The following is a 19,818-nucleotide window of genomic DNA, read 5'->3' on the forward strand; positions in this document are numbered from 1 at the left end:
GCTTTGCACTCCTCTATTGTGTGTTTGTATTGTGTGTTGTGTGTTGTTGTAACGTTCTGACCCGCCCCTACTGGACATGTGTGTAAAAAGAGGCTTCATAACTCATCGGATTCCCGCAGTAAAGACTAATATTAGCATTCTGAGTTGATATGCTCAGCCCGGTCACCAATGTACTTGGACACACATTGACTTACATATAAAGTCCGTTAGGCACGCATCGAGATGCACCAGTCAGTGTCTCCATGTGTGGTAATTACCAAGCAGTAATTATTTTAAGAAAACTAAAAAAATGAAATACAAACAGCGTATTTAAGAAACCGTGGGTTGCTGCAGGTTGCCCAAGTCAAAACCATACACCGTGTGTGAGATTCTTTCAATTCGTGTTTAAATGCCGCTGGCTCTGAACAGCCAAACTAAATCAACTTATCAATAGCCCTAGCCCTAATAGTAAGCAGGGGGGGGGGTGGTGGTGGGAAGCGTTCCAAACCCTCTTGAAGGGCTCCCTTGTTTTCTTGATATGTCTAATCAATATTTGTATTGCTAGGAATTGTGGGATTTCGGGCAAAGACAGCTACACAGCGTCGGCCAAAATCTCCAAGGTGGTTTCTTTATTTATTTACTTTATGCGTGTCACTTGAAGGAAAATATCACCTTTAAAATGCTGACCTTTTTTCCTGACAGGCGGCATGTTTATGAGCTTTGGTTAGCCCGCGCACACTGCTCGTTGAGTTCGGTGATTCATTGGCTCTGATGTGTACAGTTTAGCACATGTGAACGGCACCCGGGTTTATTTGCTTATTGCGTATTATATGATATTGTGAGGTACTCCGACCCTGTATCGTAAAGAGGGAAGCTCCCTTGCCTGCAGTGTTGGTGGTTCGCGGGCATTGATTCAAGCACGCCCGACTCTGTTGACGAAACACTGAATGTTGAAAAGCCGGTCAAAGATTCTGCCTTGATTCGGTGCTGCTCAAAATTATCCACACCCAGGAGGCCATGCAGCTGATGCATTGTGTGAGATGTGCTTTGATTGTGGACACGTGGAGCGATGGATGTGTTATCTATTTCGCAGTCCATTTGCCGTGCTGTCTAGCTTATGGGCGCTGCCTCGGCGAATCAGAGGTCGCCGGTTCAACCTCCTGGCACGGCAGCTGGAACAGCGGTGTGCAATTTTCTTAGATACCCCCCCCCCCCCCCGCTCCTGCCTCCGTCCTCCCAGCAGTATCAACGGGCAGGTCGTGTTTGGTGATGTTCAATGCGGATGCTCCCAACTTCAAGATATCCCGCCGGTGTGGAAGAGTAGGTCACATACCCCCAAGAGGGGCTCTCTTAGAGATCTATCCAGGGGAGGTTCTTCTGCCAGCAGTGGCATGAGCAAGCAATTGCAGGGCTGCACCTTTGCCTAGTTGTTGACCGTGATGCACTTTTAATACCAGAAAAATAACAATAATCATACTCATTTGAAGCACTTTGTCAATCCACTCGAAGATAATGGCCTCGCCAGGCAGTATCGACCATGAGGGTGGTTTAACCATACTTCACCACGCTGGTCAGTGGGGTGGGGAGGGGAGGTGAAAGATGGCGATGGTCATGACCAATTCGGATAACCGCTCGCTACTGACGTTAGTCATGGCTGCAAATCAAAATCGGGTCGCCACATTCACTGTGCGGTGCACGCACCACGGCATCCAGTGCTGCTGCATGAATATTTAAAGGAAATGAATGAAAATTGGCGATTGTTAATCTGTGTGGGGGATGCTTGATTTGTACGCAATTGCAACTTCATTATACTGACAAAAAACAAAGTTGCATTTTTGATGGAATATTCGGCGGTATTTTTTTTAATAAAATTGTCTTCATATGAATTAGTGTCAATGTTCTGCAGGCATGTCTTCCGCTCGAGGACTTGAATTTCGTTTGTCATCTCTTAGAAATATGTTAATCGATATAAAAAAAAGTGCTCTCTTTGTGAGTTCAAATTTCGTGTTGAAATTTTACCTATGTTGGAGCTTATGAATAACTAGCTTTTTGCCCGTCCAAGGACGGGTGTATTTCAGTAAATCTGAAACTTGCAAGCGAAAAGCAGACCGCGACGTGATATTCATTGCATCAATGTGTGTGCAGTTTGTAAGGGCGCGGTGACACAGACCTATTTCATTTAAAGGTTATAATCCCTTGTTCATCATGACGTCCTTTTTACTTCGATGTCTCAACAGCGTCATTGAGATCGCGTGACGTGAGGGTTCTGCCTTTGTAGTGAGGGTTGTGAGTTGACGCCGAGGAGGGGGGAGGGGGCGCCACGGCCCCCCATGTGGAGTGACGTCAGCCGCCAATTATTATTAATGGAAGGGGGTGTCCATTTGGAAGACGTCACCTGCTCATGATTATTAATGAGGGGGGCTGGTCGACGTGGAGTGACGTCACGAGCGTTGCACACAGACATTCTTGGCTCATTATAGTAGGTAATTATGGGGGGGGGGGGGTGTCCATTTGGAGGACGTCACCTGCTCATGATTATTAATGAGGGGGGCTGGTCGACGTGGAGTGACGTCACTTGCTTATGATTATTAGTGAGGGGGGGGGAGAACTCCATATTGAGTGACGTCACCCGCTAATGATTATTAATGAGGAGGCGTGTTGGGGTGTCCAATGGGAGGACGTCACCTGCTCATGAATATGAATGAGGGGGGCTGGTCGACGTGGAGTGACGTCACGAGCGTTAAGGACACACATTCCTGGGTGATTATAGTAGGTACAATGATTCATAAATGGGTTTTTGTGTTAGGCCACAAAAAATCCTTTACGAATCATGACATTTGCTGCGAAACCCTCCGTGTTAGGTAATCGTAATGTAGGGCCATTTATGAACCCGCTGCTGGATGGAGGCTTCCATCGGGCCTTGTTAGTCACGCGGATCGTTTGACCATACTTCACTGTGCTTGCAGGTGGAGCCGCAAGACCGGTTCGGATAATGCTTGCCAGTCCTCTCGTCCTTACGGAATGGCTGCCAGGCTCTTACGTGAATCTCTGAGAGCTTGGGCCAGGTCAAATGCTCATTACGCAGTTAATTGCTTCTGTTTAGTTTGAATATTAAAACTAACACAATTGAGTAATTATGCCGACAAGATTAGGGAGCTTGCGCTGGATATGAGCACAAATTAAAAGCCCACACACGTACCACCCTCACCCACTGAAAACAGAGGACACCGGGTAAAATCCTACTACCAATCGCTCAGAACGCGCCCAATCCTGTCAGACCTCGGATTTTTGGGTTAGATCACGTCTTTATAAATGTGTTGTTAACCTGCCACCACCCGACACAGCCAACCAGTGAGGTTTGTTACGTAAAACAAAACTGATTATGTTACGGATAATATTGGATGATATTGGTCGCGAATGCTTTCGAGTCAAAATCGTTATTATTGGCAGCCTTGATCGATCCACTGCTGAATCAAGGCCCCCTCCCCAAGCAGTCCGCCACCTCTCGCACGTATTCTCGTGGCGATGCAGCAGGTCATCTGGAACCCGCTCACGAGTTGATTTCACCGCTCCCATGAGACAAAGTCTCATTTCTTCGGAACTGCTTTTTGCATTTAGTTTTATTGTGCTTTCCACTAACTTCCTCTGTCTCTCTCTGCAACATCACTGTGCCCAACTGTTTCTGTTCAGCCTCTTTGAGGCGCACACTCGTATTTTAGACGCTGCTGTATGAATCTCGATTGTAATTGTCTCTGCTATCCATAGCCCACCACTATGTGTTGGACTCAGAACTGCATCGCTCGAACGTATTGTATCACATTTCGATTTAAAGCTTTCGTGACTGCAGGGATTCATCTTCTTGGTTCTTTCGGTAAAGTCACGTAGAATGGAAATAAAAAAAACATAATAAAATAATTATTGTGCTCATATCCGGCGCAAGCTCCCTATTTTATAATGTTTAATTTGTATTATTTTATTATTTCCATTCTACGTGACTTTACCGAAAGAACCAAGAAGATGTATTGTATCGCGTGCACATGGTACTCATGGCAAAGCAATTTGTGGGATGCAAGGTGCCTTGTCTAAAAGTCTCTAGCAGCTCTCTTCCAAACATTTTTTTGTTGGCTTCTTGCCAGGTCCCCCTCACAAAAGAGGTTTTTAACATCAAGGTTTTTTTTTTACCTGGTTGAATAAAGGTGAGATGAAAATAAAATTATCGTGCTGAGCGACGGCACAGTGGTTAGCGTGCCACGTTCGATTTCCAGCCATGGCTCCCGTCGGCGTCAAAGTGACATCGGAACCTTTCCCGGCCTCCCCACCACATCGCCAATCTGCACTACCCACAATGGCGAATAGTTCGCGCCTCCGATTAGCACGGTTGGCTACGTATGGCGCGTAAGAAGTTCAACGTACGTGGTCAAAAACTCCCCATTGCTGACGAGCCAATTGGGGCGGAGGGCCTTCATCTATTGGTGGATCGACAACGGCCCCCATTTATTTTATTTTCCTTATCGCACCCGACGCGTTGGCTGTACGACTGCCAGATACCACCGTAGCGCCGGGCGATTGTGAGTGGCCGTACGGTAGGCCATGGCGTAATGCTCACAGCCCTTGATGTACCCCGGAGCTTCTGAGGCCACCGTTGCACAAGGGGGGGGGGAGGGCACGCGTCGAATGTCGCGTCCTCGAGTTGCCCTGCTCGTACTGACGTCGCCGCCGTCATTGACGCCGGAGTCCTGCAAAGTGCGCGGCGGTTCCCCGTGCTAGCCGGCTGCTACCGCACGCTCGCCGGCTGCTACCGCACGCTAGCCGCACGCTTCACCGCACGCGGTGGATGGCTCCGTGGGCAGATCGTGTCGGAGGCTGACTCGCCACTTCCGCTTTCGCTGCCTCGCGCAGCGCGGCGCGCTGGCACAATCACAGCCTCAGCATGTCTACGCACGGCCGCAGTCCCTCGCTGTCAGCGTTTTTTGCCGGTTTTGATCAAGTTTGATACCTATGCAGATCTTTGTTGTTGTTGTTGTTAATATATTGCTGGGGCGTATTGGTTATCGCACTGGACTGGTGCCTCTGATTAGCACAGTTGACTACGTTCGTCGGGAACGAAGTTCAACACGCGTACATACTTACAGTTGGCCGGTTTGATCTCCCGTGGGACAGTTGAAGACAACGATTTGCGTGCGATTAAATACCTCGTTTGTGAGTTGTGCGATATTCCGTATGGGCCCTGGACACTCGTTCTCTGCAATGTTGATGTTTTTAATCTTTATGTTGTTATTGTTGTTGTTGCTGTTGCTGCTGCTGTTGTGGCACTCAACGCACTACAGATCTCCCTTTGTAAAGTAGCCGGCCAAGTGATTAAACGGGACCATCGCCCGTGTAACAAATGAAATTAACTCACTTGGTGCAAGTTTCTTAAATCCCTTGAACCTCTGTTTACCCCAGTAGCAGTATCACTCTGTGCACTGCAATCGATCGGCATGTAAAATTTGTTGGGGTTAAAGTGTCGGCTCTCCCAGAATCTACATCAGAATCTTTATTTAGACTGGATGCAATCCGATGAGCTATGAAGCTCTTTTTCACAGATGTCCAGTGTGGACTTGTCGGCAGGTTACCTCTTCCGAGCAAGATGTCTGGTGAGCGTGGAAGGGTAGACCTAAAACACATACCTGCGGAGGGAGCTGGTAGGAACGTTGGGTTGCTCGGTCAATGGCCAGGGTCAACGGCGGCGTGGTGTATTCCGCAAATATGGCCGCCTGTGAGGGCGGGCACAAGCCGGCGTGAGTAGGTTAAACGTTGAGTTTTATAAGGGCACCACGGGGTGACCAGCCCCTCTCCACCCAGCCCCACCCCTCCCACCCCCCACCCAGCCCCACCCTCCCCACCCAGCCCCTCCCCACCCAGCCCCTCCCCACCCAGCCCCTCCCCACCCACCCCTCTCCACCCAGCCCCTCCCTCCCCACCCAGCCCCTCCCTACACGACGGATGGACGGACACAATAATCCCCTGTGAGCTGGTGTAACCAGGAGGTTCCTACCAGTGTCGCTTCTTCGTGGAGTCTCACTAGCGCTACCGTGAGTGGACGTTCTTCCGCCCACGGTGGAGTGACAACGCAGTTGCAGGGCTGTGCCTTTGCCATGCGCACATTCCCATCGCCTTGTGACGGTGAAACAATATTTAATACACTAACGTTGTGAGTAATAGCCCTTTCTTTAGAAGCGGAGGGAGAGGGCAGAAAGGTTGACTGACATTTCTGGAGATTGCTCTCTATAGTGTAATGCCTTAAAAAAAAACACAATGGTGTCACAAGAACAATGGGAAATTGGAATAAAATTGACACCGGGACATTTTGGAATTGACGTACAATCGTTTCATTCCGGGGGGCCATTGTCAAATGCGGTCAGCAGCTGTCGGACATTCCTTCTGCCCTCTGTCTTGTCTGCGGAAGGGATGTTGCCTGAAGCATTAGCCTGCTATACATTTATATAAATATGTTTTGTCTCTGATCTGCACGTACTGCTCTCTCTTGTCAATCCACTCCTGGATTGACGACCCTCACACCACGCAGGGTCCACAAAGGTATTTTGACCATACTTCACCACGCTGGTCAATGCCGGTTGGTGAAGGCAGGGAGTGTCTACGTACGTTAATATATATGTGTTAAACTCCTTTTGCACCGTATTTAGCTTACGAGGTCTGACAGGATTGGGCGCGTTCTGAGCGATTGGTAGTAGGATTTTACCCGGTGTCTTCCGTCTTCAGTGGGTGAGGGTGGTACGTGTGTGGGCTTTTAATTTGTGCTCATATCCGGCGAAAGCTCCCTAGTCTCGTCGGCATAATTACTAAATTGTGTTAGTTTTAATATTCAAACTAAACCGAAGCAATTAACTGCGTAATGAGCATTTGACCTGGCCCAGAGCTAGTTGACCTTCGCGAGGATTTTAACGAGGTCACGTCGATAACATTGGGGGGGGGAGCGCACTTGAGAAAATAATTCTATAATTCAAAAAGCAGAATCTCATTACTTTTCTATTAGTCCTCTTTGTCTTTTCTCTCATTGTTTTGGCTATTCTGCCGGAGTCTTGTTATCAGGAGATGAATACTTTTCTACTCGGAATTCTCGACCGAAATGAACGAACCCTTTTGCCCCGAAAATGTTTAGAGTAAAAGGCTCGTTGGCAGACGACATCACAAATCTCACTTTTGTAGTCCACGCCTGACTGCTGATGAGAGCCAAAAGGTCGAACGCTGCTGGGCAATATCGGTCTGGAAAACCGATAGGTTGACGGGATGATACATATCTTTTGTCGTGGAGATGAGCGAATGTCTGTTGTTTTTTGCTGTTTTTAATTCACAATGCTCCAGAAGGACACCAGTTGATGAGTTTTGATTGAGCGTCCCCCGGTCCACGACGGTCCGCGTTTACTACAACCCGCGATCGCGACGGTTTATATTAACCGCCACCACTGATCGATCTGCTGCGCAGAAGCTTGATTTATGATCGCGACTCCGAACACGTTTGAACGGAGTCGGTCTGCTTTCCCCGATGTGACTCGGCGCATTGAGCTCTTTTTGTTCTCGAGTTGTTTTTGTGGATTTTTGTTACTCTTTTAAAACCGCCGTTTAATACGGCCGATAAAAGGAAGAGCCCTATGGGTCAGAATTTTTATCGGCCACGTAAAAGTAATAGCTTTGTAATCGTAACGGTCTCGTCGTCGTGACGGTTTAATGACAAGACCTTAAACTTGCAACCGTGTGGCACAAACCCAACAGCAAACATGGGTCATTGTAATTCGGTTTTGCCAAGCCCTCCTCCCAGTGCAGGACCCGACTGAAAAAGAGGATTTGGACTGAATATGGGTTTATTATATTGACTGTGTAGACACAAGACTCCCAGCGGTGCCGGCTCGGCATATCCAAAATGATATCAGCCACCCCAAGAGCCTTCCAACCACCTCTGCCTACTTAAATGCGATTGACAATTTTTTTTTTATTTTACCAGGTAAGGCCAACTAAGCTATACAGCTCTGTTTCAGAAGCCGCCTGGCCACAAATGGCAGCCCAACGAAGTGTCTTATTGCGTGGACGTTTATTGCAGCAAAATAATCTGAACACATTTTTATTCTAAATGTGGAGGGAAACACTGGAGGACCCAGAGAAAAAAAATTGCACGTGACCACGGGGAGAGAGAGACACGCAAACTCCAAATATACAGCAGGTGTCGGGGTCAAGATCAAACCCACGACCTCCTGTATACCAGGCAATGTATTTTAACGTCTCGCCGCTGTGGCACTTGGCTAATTCTTCAGCGTTTGCTTCTTCTTCCCTTCCGGCGGTCGTGCGAGGCACGTGCGGTGCGTGGCGGGGTTGCAAGCGTGCGAGCCGCGTGCCGCTGGGACAAGTCTCGGCCTCGGATGCAATAATGACCCGTTGCCCCTATCTGCCTCCTGCAGGAGTGGATAACTATGGGCGTCCCGTGGTCGTGATCGTGGGCAGGAACATTCCAATCCCCGTCATCGATCCGGAGAAGGTAATGAGCGAGTGAGCACGTGCGCTGGTGTGCGGGCGGGTGGCTGAGCTGTTAGGGTGTGCTGGTGAACGGGCTGGTGAGCGGGCTGGTGAGTGAGCTGGTGAGTGAGCTGATGAGTGGGCTGGTGAGTGGGCTGGTGAGTGGGCTGGTGAGTGGGCTGGTGAGTGGGCTGGTGAGTGGGCTGGTGAGTGGGCTGGTGAGCAGGCTGGTGAGTGGGGTGGTGAGTGGGCTGGTGAGTGAGCTGGTGAGTGAGCTGGTGAGTAGACTGGTGAGTGGGCTGGTGAGTGGGCTGGTGAGTGAGCTGGTGAGTGGGCTGGTGAGTGAGCTGGTGAGTGAGCTGTGAGTGGGCCGGTGAGTTGGCTGGTGAGTGGGCTGGTGAGTGAGCTGGTGAGTGGACTGGTGAGTGGGCTGATGAGTGAGCTGGTGAGTGGGCTGGTGAGTGAGCTGGTGAGTGAGCTGGTGAGTGGGCTGGTGAGTGGGGTGGTGAGTGAGCTGGTGAGTGGACTGGTGAGTGGGCTGGTGAGTGGGCTGGTGAGTGAGCTGGTGAGTGGGCTGGTGAGTGAGCTGGTGAGTGGACTGGTGAGTGGGCTGGTGAGTGAGCTGGTGAGTGGGCTGGTGAGTGTGCTGGTGAGTGAGCTGGTGAGTGGGCTGGTGAGTGAGCTGGTGAGTGGACTGGTGAGTGGACTGGTGAGTGGGCTGGTGAGTGAGCTGGTGAGTGAGCTGTGAGTGGGCCGGTGAGTTGGCTGGTGAGTGGGCTGGTGAGTGAGTTGGTGAGTGGACTGGTGAGTGGGCTGGTGAGTGAGCTGGTGAGTGGGCTGGTGAGTGAGCTGGTGAGTGGGCTGGTGAGTGGGGTGGTGAGTGAGCTGGTGAGTGGACTGGTGAGTGAGCTGGTGAGTGGGCTGGTGAGTGGGCTGGTGAGTGAGCTGGTGAGTGGACTGGTGAGTGGGCTGGTGAGTGAGCTGGTGAGTGGGCTGGTGAGTGAGCTGGTGAGTGGACTGGTGAGTGGACTGGTGAGTGAGCTGGTGAGTGAGCTGGTGAGTGCGCTGGTGAGTGGGCTGGTGAGTGGGCTGGTGAGTGGGCTGATGAGTGGGGTGGTGAGTGAGCTGGTGAGTGTGCTGGTGAGAGGGCTGGTGAGCAGGCTGGTGAGTGGGTTGGTGAGTGGGCTGGTGAGTGGGCTGGTAAGCGGGGTGGTGAGCGGGCTGGTGAGTGGGCTGGTGAGTGGGTTGGTGAGTGGGCTGGTGAGTGGGCTGGTGAGTGGGCTGGTGAGTGAGCTGGTGAGTGGACTGGTGAGTGAGCTGGTGAGTGGGCTGGTGAGTGGGTTGGTGAGTGGGCTGGTGAGTGGGCTGGTGAGTGAGCTGGTGAGTGGGCTGGTGAGTGGGTTGGTGAGTGGGCTGGTGAGTGGGCTGGTGAGTGAGCTGGTGAGTGGGCTGGTGAGTGGGTTGGTGAGTGGGCTGGTGAGTGGGCTGGTGAGTGGGCTGGTGAGTGGGTTGGTGAGTGGGCTGGTGAGTGAGCTGGTGAGTGAGCTGGTGAGTGGGCTGGTGAGTGGGCTGGTGAGTGGGCTGGTGAGTGGACTTGTGAGTGGACTGGTGAGCAGGCTGGCAGGCCAGCGTGCCAAGGTAGGGGACCGGGGGGGGGGCGCGGCGAGCGGCGGGCAGGTGGGCCGGCGACCGTGCGCAGCTCATGCGTCCGAGATTGGCTTTCGCGATGCAACTTTTTACATTAAAGGGGGCGGGGGGGGTGGGGTCGGCGGGTGCCGTAGGGGGAGCCCGGTGAAGGTTCTGCCGAGGTCGATGTGATTCGGCTTGCGCTGCCGATTCCCTTCGCAGCCAGATTGTCTTCCCCCAGCCACCGCCACCCCCCGTCCCCCCCTCCCCCCTGCTATTTTTAGACCTGGCAACAGCAATAATAATGGGACGCGTGTGTGAGATGAGAACCCCGTTTTTGGAGCCGTGATGCCGGCTGGGGTTTGATGGGCAGAATGGCCTTTTCCCACTCTGTGGCTTGTTATTGCGCCTTGCCTCTCGCTCTCTGTGCCGATGCTTTTGTGTGTACGCAAGTGTGGTAGTGTGTGTGTTGTGTTTCTGTGCGCGGTGCGCCTGCGTTCATAGCAGAGAACGGTCTTGCAAAGGCGAGGTTCGATTCCCGCTCACGGCCAACACCGGTGGCGGATATCTGAACCGGTCGTGGGCTTCCGCAAGGTCGACTCGGCCTCAAATGGGTACTATCTTTGTGTGTGTGTGTGTGCCGGGAAAGGTCCTGACAAGGATTAATCAGGTACGCTGAGGAGAGGCTTGCGGAGCCCCAATGTGGTTTCAGGAGAGGGCGGTCCTGCACAGATGCCATATTTTCTGTACCATCAGTCACTCCACCGCCACAACTGCGAATTGGTGATGGGGCAGTTGTGGAGAAAGCACACTGCCACATCTGGGCAGTGTGCTCATGACCGGCTCCAGTTTCACAGCAGAGGTCTCACTTCGAATCAGTCAAGCGGCTGTATCTTTTCATTGGCTGTGTAACGCTGTGTGGAAGCTACCTGGTCTGTCGCTCCACACGAAGCTTCAGGTCTTCTCGCCCACGGTCTTGCCGTTCTTTGGTACAAGAGGAGGTGGAGCTGATTGGACTTGCTGATGACTGGTACCAGCGGTGTAAAGATCGGCCTTTATGGAGGAGGCTTGTGAACCTCGCCATTGGACAATTGAAGGCAGTCACCCTCCAACAACGGAGGGTAGAGGAGCGACGCTCAAAACAACGAGCGGAGCGCCGAGCGGCTAAAACACAGCAAGTTGGCACAGTAGGGGGCACAGGTGGTGCATCGGCCACTCATCTCAGTCAGTCGACCCATGGAACCTGGGTCTGCCCCGTGACCTCCTGCCAGCGGGCGTTCGACACATCACTTGGCCTTAACGTGCGCGTAACCTTAACGTGCGCATAGCCTGGCACAAGCGCTGTGGTGACGTCACCGCCACTTAGTGGCAAATGGCGGTTGTTGTTGTTGTGCACGTGTTAGTATACATGCACGTGTGTTTTAGTGTGCGTTCACATATCTGTGTGTGCACGCTTGTGTGTACGCGCGGGCGTTTTGAGTTGTTCATGGTTAGAGGATGGCGATGATTTTCAAATGTTCATTCTGTGAGGCTCCAATGCTTTGTGTGGCCGCCCCTTTAACCATCACACATCCGTGGTCCTGCACATCCCCGTCTGTTCCCGACTGGAAATCTGTGAAAAAGAGCTTCAGCGCTCATTGAATTCCTCCAGTGTCAATAAATATTCTGATTCCGATTTTGTTCGTGCCCCACCCCACCCCCCCTGGCCACAAACCCTCGTGCCATGCCCCTGGCTGAGTAATCGGGAAGTGTGGCGGCCGCTGTGTGGCCTCGGTCATCACCAAAATAAATTCCCGGCTGATTGAATCACGAGAACAGCCCCCACCAGATTGCGGTGGTGGCCGCGCGGTAGCCTATCTGATTAGCCGCCGGGGTGTCATTACGGAAATTAGTAGCCATCTATACGTGGGAAATTAGGAAGTGGCCACGGTAATGTTTTTTTTTAAGTCCAGCCTCGTAACATTGATGACCGTCCCTGCCTTCGGGTTTGCTGCTGCTGGATTTTCTGCAGCTCGCAGTGTCAATTTAGAAAATAAATTAAAAAAAAAAAATTGGCGACGTAAATATTCGTCAAGGCAGTCTTCATTTCTTTAGTTAAATCTTCGAGCGCGACGACGGTGGCTGCGATTGCCACCGCAATCGGGGAGCAGAGCGCGGCTACCGATTGTGACGGGACGAAGTTAACGAGTCTCTGAATGAAGATGCGCTCCGGGAGGATTTGGTAGGGCGACTCGTGACTGCAGCGCACCAAAGGAACGCCGCACGTGGCAATTGGTGTGGCTGCACTGTGTTTGATAAAGAAATGACTTTCCATGAATGACCTTCAGGCCAGCCCAATATAATATGAAAGACGCCATGCCACCTGATTATGCACAACCCTGCCAACTCACGCCCCTCCAGTTGCCAGAACATTGCTCCCTGGACAGAAGCTCTCTTCACTTGCTGTCCGCATGTGGAACTCTGCCTCCCTGATGAACACATTGTCGGCAAGATCACCGATTCTGGTCTTCAGGCCTTCAAATGCTGAGCACACACACATGGGGCATCTCTTAACTTCACCACATCTCTTGCCGAGTCTTTGAGCTCCAGTGAATAAATGATTATGCCGATTAGATGTACTAATATCTGATATGGATCTTGTGCGCAATTGTCGGAGATGGCTCAACCCCCCGACACTAACAAGTGGACCAGTTTCTTTACAGATTTTAAACAATGGTGCAGGTTTCTTAATTTCCTCGCCGCCACTGTCCACCCAGCAGCGGGCGTCACGGTGGTGAGATTTTAACTACCTCTCCCGGTATACAGGAGGTCGTGGGTTCGATTTCGACACTGACGCCTGCTGTATATTTGCAGTTTGCGTGTTCTCCCCCATGGTCGTGTGGATTCTCCGGGTCCTCTGGTTTTTTTCCCTCCACGTTTAGAATCAATGTCAGGCGTTTGGAGAAGTTAGCTGCTATACATTTTTACGTGATAAGCCACTTCTCTGAAAAAGAGCTACATAACTCAGTGGGCCTTACCTCATTAAATAACAAAAAATATTTATACATGTGGTGGGTTAAAGCATGAGTAGTTCCACCTATTCCAAGACAATTGGCCAGTGTGGAAGCGTAGGCCAGACGGCTCTCTCGAACTCCCTCCAGTGGAGGCCCCTTCAACCAGCGGTGCCACGAGCGAACAATTGCAGGGCTGCACTTTGACCTTCTATCGTTGTTATGCGACGAGGATAGTAAGGGATTGATCGAATGAAATCCCCAGACTTGAGACTCTACTATGTGTGTGTTACGTATGTTGAACTGCTTTGGCACCGTACGTAGCCAAACCGTGCTAGTCGGAGGTGCGGGGAGGGGGGAGGATAAACTAAACGCAAAAAGCAGTTGTTGAGAAATGAGTTTTCAATCTCGATTTGAAAGTGCATAGCTCCAGTGGCTTTTTAATATCTGAAGGAACAGCATTCCAGACTAAAACCTCCACGGGTTGTGGTCGACTGGACGAAGAAAGACCACGACTAGGATGAAAAAAATATATATTAAAAAAATGCCGACCTCCCCCTCCCCCCCCCGCAACGAACGATGTCTGCGCCCCGTAGAGTCTTTGAAGGCTCCGTTTGGTTCGCGTTCCCGTCAGGTCGCGACCGCACGGCTCTCGCGCGCGCACACTTAGCGCCGCTCGCGGGGGGATAGATATTTCTGGCGGCGGGGCGTTGTCGTCGTTGTTGTTGTTGCGGGGAAAAAGGGGGAGGCGAGAAAGTTGCATTTCTGACCTTTCGTTGTTTGGCTTAGGTTGAGAAAACAATGAGAGCATTAACTAAATAAACTCTGCGAGGAAACTTGGGCACAAATCCTGCTTTGGGATTTGGCTTTCATGCGCCTGTGCGCGCGTGTGTTTGTTTGTCGGTGAGTGGTAGTGTGGTGTTTAGCACCCTGCGCTACTCACCCTGCGACCTGGGTTAAATTCCCGCTCATGATGAACACCAGTGACAATGATTTGATGCGGTCCTGGGTCTACCCTAGGTCGACTCGACCTCAAATGAGTACTTGGTATGGTGTGTAAACATCGCTACTAGGGAGAAAATGGCGACCGGGCGTGGTGTTGGCCATCTCTACCCCCTTGTGTGCTGTACCTGCCTTGATAGGTACTCCCTAACAGCACTTGCCCCAACAGTCTGTTCAGGCTATACGGGGGATCTTTGTCTTTTGTGTGCGCGGATGTGTTCGTAGGGGAGCGGTAGTGCAATGGTAAGCTCGCTGTACTACGGACCTGGCGGCCCGAGTTCGATTCCTGCTCACTGCCAACACCAGTGACAAGTATCTGAATCAATCCTGGGCCTCCCCTAGGTTGACTCAGCTTCGAACGGGTACCTGGTGCCATGTGTAAACATTGCCACTGGGGAGACAAAGGCGGTCGGGCGTGATGCTGGCCACACCTTCCCCTCGTGTGCTGTACCAGCCTTCATAGGTGCTCGCTAACAGCACTGGCCCCTATGGCCTGTTGGGGCTATATGGCGCTATTTTAATCTTGTTTTGTTTTCTCCCAGTGGGGAAGTACGGTCAAATGACCGACAAAGTGGCCTGGCCGTCATCTCGCAGCAGATTGTCAAAAATGCTGTAAATTAGAATTATCAGTTATCTTAAAGTTGACTTAAATCCATACTGTCTGCAATTTTAATGCATCTCCCTACTTTCATGCAATTGCACTATCTTGTGTCATTGTAAGAATACCATAAATTCTAAAGTTCCCATTCAATACACGCCATTTAAAGAGGCATTCATTTTAAGCAGCCCGCCGCCGAGCGGATTTGCAAACCTCTCGGCCGCGAAAAAAAACTTTTCTTCTGGCAGAATCCAGGCGTGCCACGCGTCGCCGCTCGGTTGACGGGCGCGCGACAAGTCACCCGACAGTTGCCCCACCCATGTGGGTCGATGTGCCTGGAAGGGCACAGGGGCAGCTGAGGGCTGCGGGAAGTTGTGATGCGGGTGGTGGGATGGTGGGGTGGTGGGCTCAGCGATGAGGAACCGGGGGGTGACTAGCGAGCTACGGGGTGGAGCGCAGTCCCGATTGATTGAGAGTGGTGGATGAGACGCGAGTCAGGGGGGATCAGCGTCGTAATCGGCTTGCGCCTCGCAAGGACACAACACCCTCGCGCGAGGAATTGGGGTCAGGCAGGGCTAGGCGCCGTCTGTAGTGGCTCCGATTGCCGTGGTGGTGAGCAGCCGGTACGGTGTTTCTCCCCGTATCGTATCCCCCCCCTTCACCCCATCAGCTTTATCTCGGCTGTCGGGATAGAGCCGTCCGAAATGACCTCTTGACCGGGTCACGCCCCAGTGTCTGTGTTTGGCACCTTTTTGCCAGAAATGAAGATATTGACCTTCTGCTCCATCCCTAAAGCCCTTGCTTACGGTAGAGCACACAGCACCTTTGATGGCGCTTTAGCTTTGTACGGGCCTGCTGACGGAAAGGCCCTCCACTGGAGGGGAGGTCCAAGACCGCCACCAGGGAAGGTACTTTGGCCTGCTCTTCCACGGTGGCTTCTTGGTGTAACCCGCACTTTATTCCACCACACGCCAACCTGCCTTTTGAGTCACTTCGGTGAACCCATCAATACAGCTCCCGGGTCGTCAGAGGCCGAGCCAGGGGCGGACGCAAATTTAAGAAATTGGCACCACTGTTTCAACCGCAGTTGCCGGAGATGGAATCGAACCGGCGACCTCTGGAGTTCAAGTCCAGTGTGCTCGCCCTTGCACCACGGCGATGCTACTTGGCCTACGTGCACGTGCAATGCGTTCACGCCGCCAGTGGAACTTAACCGTTTGGGTCAAGTGGTTGCTTGTGTGCCGATTGCTTCGGAGTCCTTGGCCTCGCCTCCCTCGCTTTACCCTGACCCCCGATTGGCTGCCAGTTCACTGAATGGTTTACTTTACGTTCCCAAACGTTGACGTGGCGATTGCAGCGGCGCGCGTCGCCTTTCGCGCCCCCGCGCCTCCCTTCCCCCCCGCAAAGGCGACGTTCTTTCACCTAAGTGGACGGGTTGTCCACTTAAGTGAGGCTTAAGTGGGCGAAACGTTACGCTTACATGTGCTAAGTGATTTGGCACGAGCCCTAGTCGGTGGTCCAACTTGGACATGCGTCTACGGTTAAACCCGCGCTGCCCCCTTGCATCGTGCCAGACGTCGCCTCTGCCGGCTCGCCGATGACGCACCTGGCGATCGCCAATAACCGCGCCGGCCAGTGACACAAAATGCGCGCGTGGCTCCGGCTGCGGCTGTGGCTGTTGCGGCGACGACGACTGTAATCCTCGCGTAGAAGACGGGCAGCTGGTAGAACGAGCGGTGACATAATATCAGCTCCGAACGTGATCCTCGCTGCATTACGCCTTTGTGTTAAAGCCTCGCTGGGAAGCTCGGGGCTTTAACCCCGGCCGCCCACCGTTTGATTCCGCGCTCCCGGGAGAGGGGGAGTGACGCGGGGTAGGGCCTATGGACGGGTCTCGATTTTTGAGTTAAGTTGTCTGCGGCCGTGGGTCAGCAAGCTGGCCAAACCCGGCCTCGCAAGTGGGACGGTTGCGTAGGACCCTGGTTGGTCGTCGTCATAATAATGATAATAATTTACATTTATCAAGCGCAATTCATCCAGGGATCTCAGTGCGCCATGCACAAAGCTAGGATGCCATGGTGGCGAGATGTTAATTACCTCGCCTGGTATACAGGAGGTCGTGGGTTTGATCCTGACGCCTGTTGGTTGTGTGGATTTTTCTCCGGGTCCTCCAGTTTTTCCCTCCACATTTAGAATCAACGTGACCCATTTAGAGTATTTGGCTCTAAACCGGATAAGCCACTTTGTTGAGCTAACATTTGTGGCCTTGTCGCTTCTGAAAAGGAGCTATATAGCTCAGAGGGCCTTACCTGGTAAAATAAAAAAATTGTTGAGTTTTTTTAGGAAATATAAATATGACAACAGTACAGTAAATCATCATCATCAGAGATAATGAAACACCCGCCATTGTTCTTCATAATTTCTTATTTATTGTAGTCATTGTTATTGAACATTATCCATTTCGCCCCCCCCCCTCCCCAAGTTCAGTCGTACCAGGAACGTAACACCGTTCTTCCCAACTGGAACGAGGTTTCTGCATTCGCGAATTCTGCTTTCACGAGTGTTTCCAAGAACGTGACCCTCGCGGATAAAGAGAGAGAGGGTTTTTTTGCTGTGCAATTACACATTTACCCAGGAGAGCGACACTGAGGCTTTAAGACTCTCGCACAGTTTGGGTCCTGCATGTGGATGTTTGGCCAACGCTAATTGCACGTTGTTTATTTTTGGCTGCGCGAGGAAAACGGAGAACTCCACGGAGAGCAATGCAGAACCAGGGAGGGGGGAGAGCACACAACCTCTGCGCAGACAGGTTCCTCAGTGAGTTTTGAGACCCACTGAGGCTTTCCAGGCTATAATCTAACCAGGAAGCAGATCGTTTTTCGCAAGCCGTTTAAGAGCTCTCGTTCTTTCCCCCACAGGCCACGCAAGCAGAACTCTGCGGGGGGCTCCGCACCGTGATTGTGCATGTAATCTCATGTAATAGCATTAGTCATGCATTCTATTGACCAAACGTCCCAGTGTGGCAGGACGCTCCGGGGGTAAAAAAAAAAGAGTCTTGCGAATCGTTACATTGTTACGAGCGGACGAGCGGCACACCGCTGTCGTGTGAACGGAATGACGTTTTAATTTGGATCGATACTGGGGAGCCACGGTGGCGAGATTTTAACTACATCGCCTGGTATTCTTGGTTCTTTCGGTAAAGTCACGTCGAAGGGAAATAATAAAATAATAAATTTTTTATAATAAAAATAAAACAATAAAGAACCAAGAATATGAATCCCTGCAGTCACGAAAGCATTAAATCGAAATTTACCTCGCCTGGTATACAGGAGGTCGTGGGTTTGATCCCGACCCTGATTGATGCCTGCTGTGTATTTGGAGTTTGCATGTCCTCTGGTTTTCCCCTTCACATTTAGAATCAACGTGCGTTTAGAGGATTTGGCTGCTTTAAACTTCCGCATGATGAGCCACTTCATTGAGCTATCATTTGTGGCCAGGTCGCTTCTGAAAAAGAGCTACATAGCTCAGTGGGCCTTATCAGGTAAATATAAAAAAATGGTTTTATTTAGTATCAGTTTAAAGTGGTCCTTTCCTCGTAAAGTTAAAGGTCGTGCGTTGCTAAATTTAAACTCTTTGGCCAAGGGACGCGGGCAGAATGCGATGTCCGATAGTCCTTGCGGTGCGGTCATCGTAACCCCTGTTAACAGCGCTGCCAAATGGGAAGGCTGCAGTCACAGGTCTATTATTAATCCCCGGCGCCATAGTTCACAACTCATAAAAGTCTTACACGGTCGATGATTTGCTAAATTGTTCTTAATTAAACTAAACGATGAAAACTACAAAACTATGTTTTTTCTATTTTACCAGGTAAGAGACCACTGAGCTATCAAGCTGTTTTTCAGAAGTGACCTGGCCACAAATGATTGCTCAATGAAGTGGCACAACACGTGGAAATTGATTGCAGCCAAATACTTTCAATGCACGTTGATTCTAAATGTGGAGAGAAAAACCAGAGGACCCGGAGAAAAATTGAAGTGACCCCGGGGAGAACAGGCAAGCTCCAAATATACAGGCATCAGGGTTTGGATCGACCCCACAACCTCCTGCATACCAGGCGAGGTAGTTAACATCTCTCAACTGTGGCGAGATGCTCCGTGAATATGGGTCAATATTGCCCCTCTCTTGTATTTAAATATGATTCTTTCGCAGTTGGTATATGAAGCATAGTTGTATTTGATGCTGGGTGACTGAATCAGTGGAGTGGTGTCACTTGGTTGTTTTTGGAAAACGGGTAAAACCTATTGTCATTATTGTCCGGATCAAGCTCCGTTTGCATCACAGCCCCGTGGACCACACGGAGGACCGTCACGGACCCACCGGTGGTCTGGTGGACCAACACTCTGAGAGGCCACTGGACTAAGTGCAAGGAATGAAATGGGGGGCCCCTTATCTAATTTCCACCCTCTTTTTAGCCTGGCACCTAGGCCTCTCCCGGCCTATGGGCCCCCGGGAGACGTGGCACCGGATTCATGCTCGGCAGCCAAACCACAGACTGAACCCCTCGTGGATCCCCGGTCGGGCTCTTAAAGGGGGTCTCTTGCGTTAACACCGGTGTCTTTGGTAACCTTTGTCCGGCTCGACAAGTCGCAGTGATTCACACCGAACCCAATAGTCATCGCATTGGTCGGCATTGGCCCTGATGCAAGGTATAGAATCGGCGGTCCAAATTTGCACCACCCCCACTCCGCACCGCCCCGCCCCTCTCCACCCTCCCCGCTCCGTGGAGCACTCTACTGAAGAGGATTCAACAGAGAGCAATTCGGGTTGATTGATGATCCAGCAAACCCTGATTCACTCCAGTCACTCGCTCACCAGCGGTCAGTCGCCTCCTTGTCACTCTTCTGTCGCTACTGCCGGGGTTACTGTTCCCGTGCACTTCACTCATTGATTCCTCGCCCCGTGTTGAGGACGGTGGGTCAGCCAGGCACTGACTGGCTCCGTCTCATCCACCACGCTGTGTTCAACTACTACACATGGCAGGTCACAGTAATACACTCACTCCCTCATTCACCCACTTACTCACCCACTCACTCACCCACCCACTCACTCACCCAC

At 51.5% G+C, this 19,818-nt stretch overlaps 1 protein-coding gene across 1 annotated transcript in view; it reads left to right on the forward strand.

The window, feature by feature from the left end:
• GDAP2 (ganglioside induced differentiation associated protein 2) overlaps nt 1–19,818 on the forward strand; it is a 115,870-nt gene that overhangs the window by 65,660 nt on the left and 30,392 nt on the right. The window contains exon 10 of the mRNA XM_078877276.1: nt 8,433–8,509. Coding sequence (XP_078733402.1) covers nt 8,433–8,509 — 77 coding nt within the window. The remainder of the gene's footprint in view (nt 1–8,432; nt 8,510–19,818) is intronic.

Source organism: Lampetra fluviatilis, chromosome 47 (genome assembly GCF_964198595.1).
Source record: "Lampetra fluviatilis chromosome 47, kcLamFluv1.1, whole genome shotgun sequence".
Classification (NCBI taxonomy): Eukaryota; Metazoa; Chordata; class Hyperoartia; order Petromyzontiformes; family Petromyzontidae; genus Lampetra; species Lampetra fluviatilis.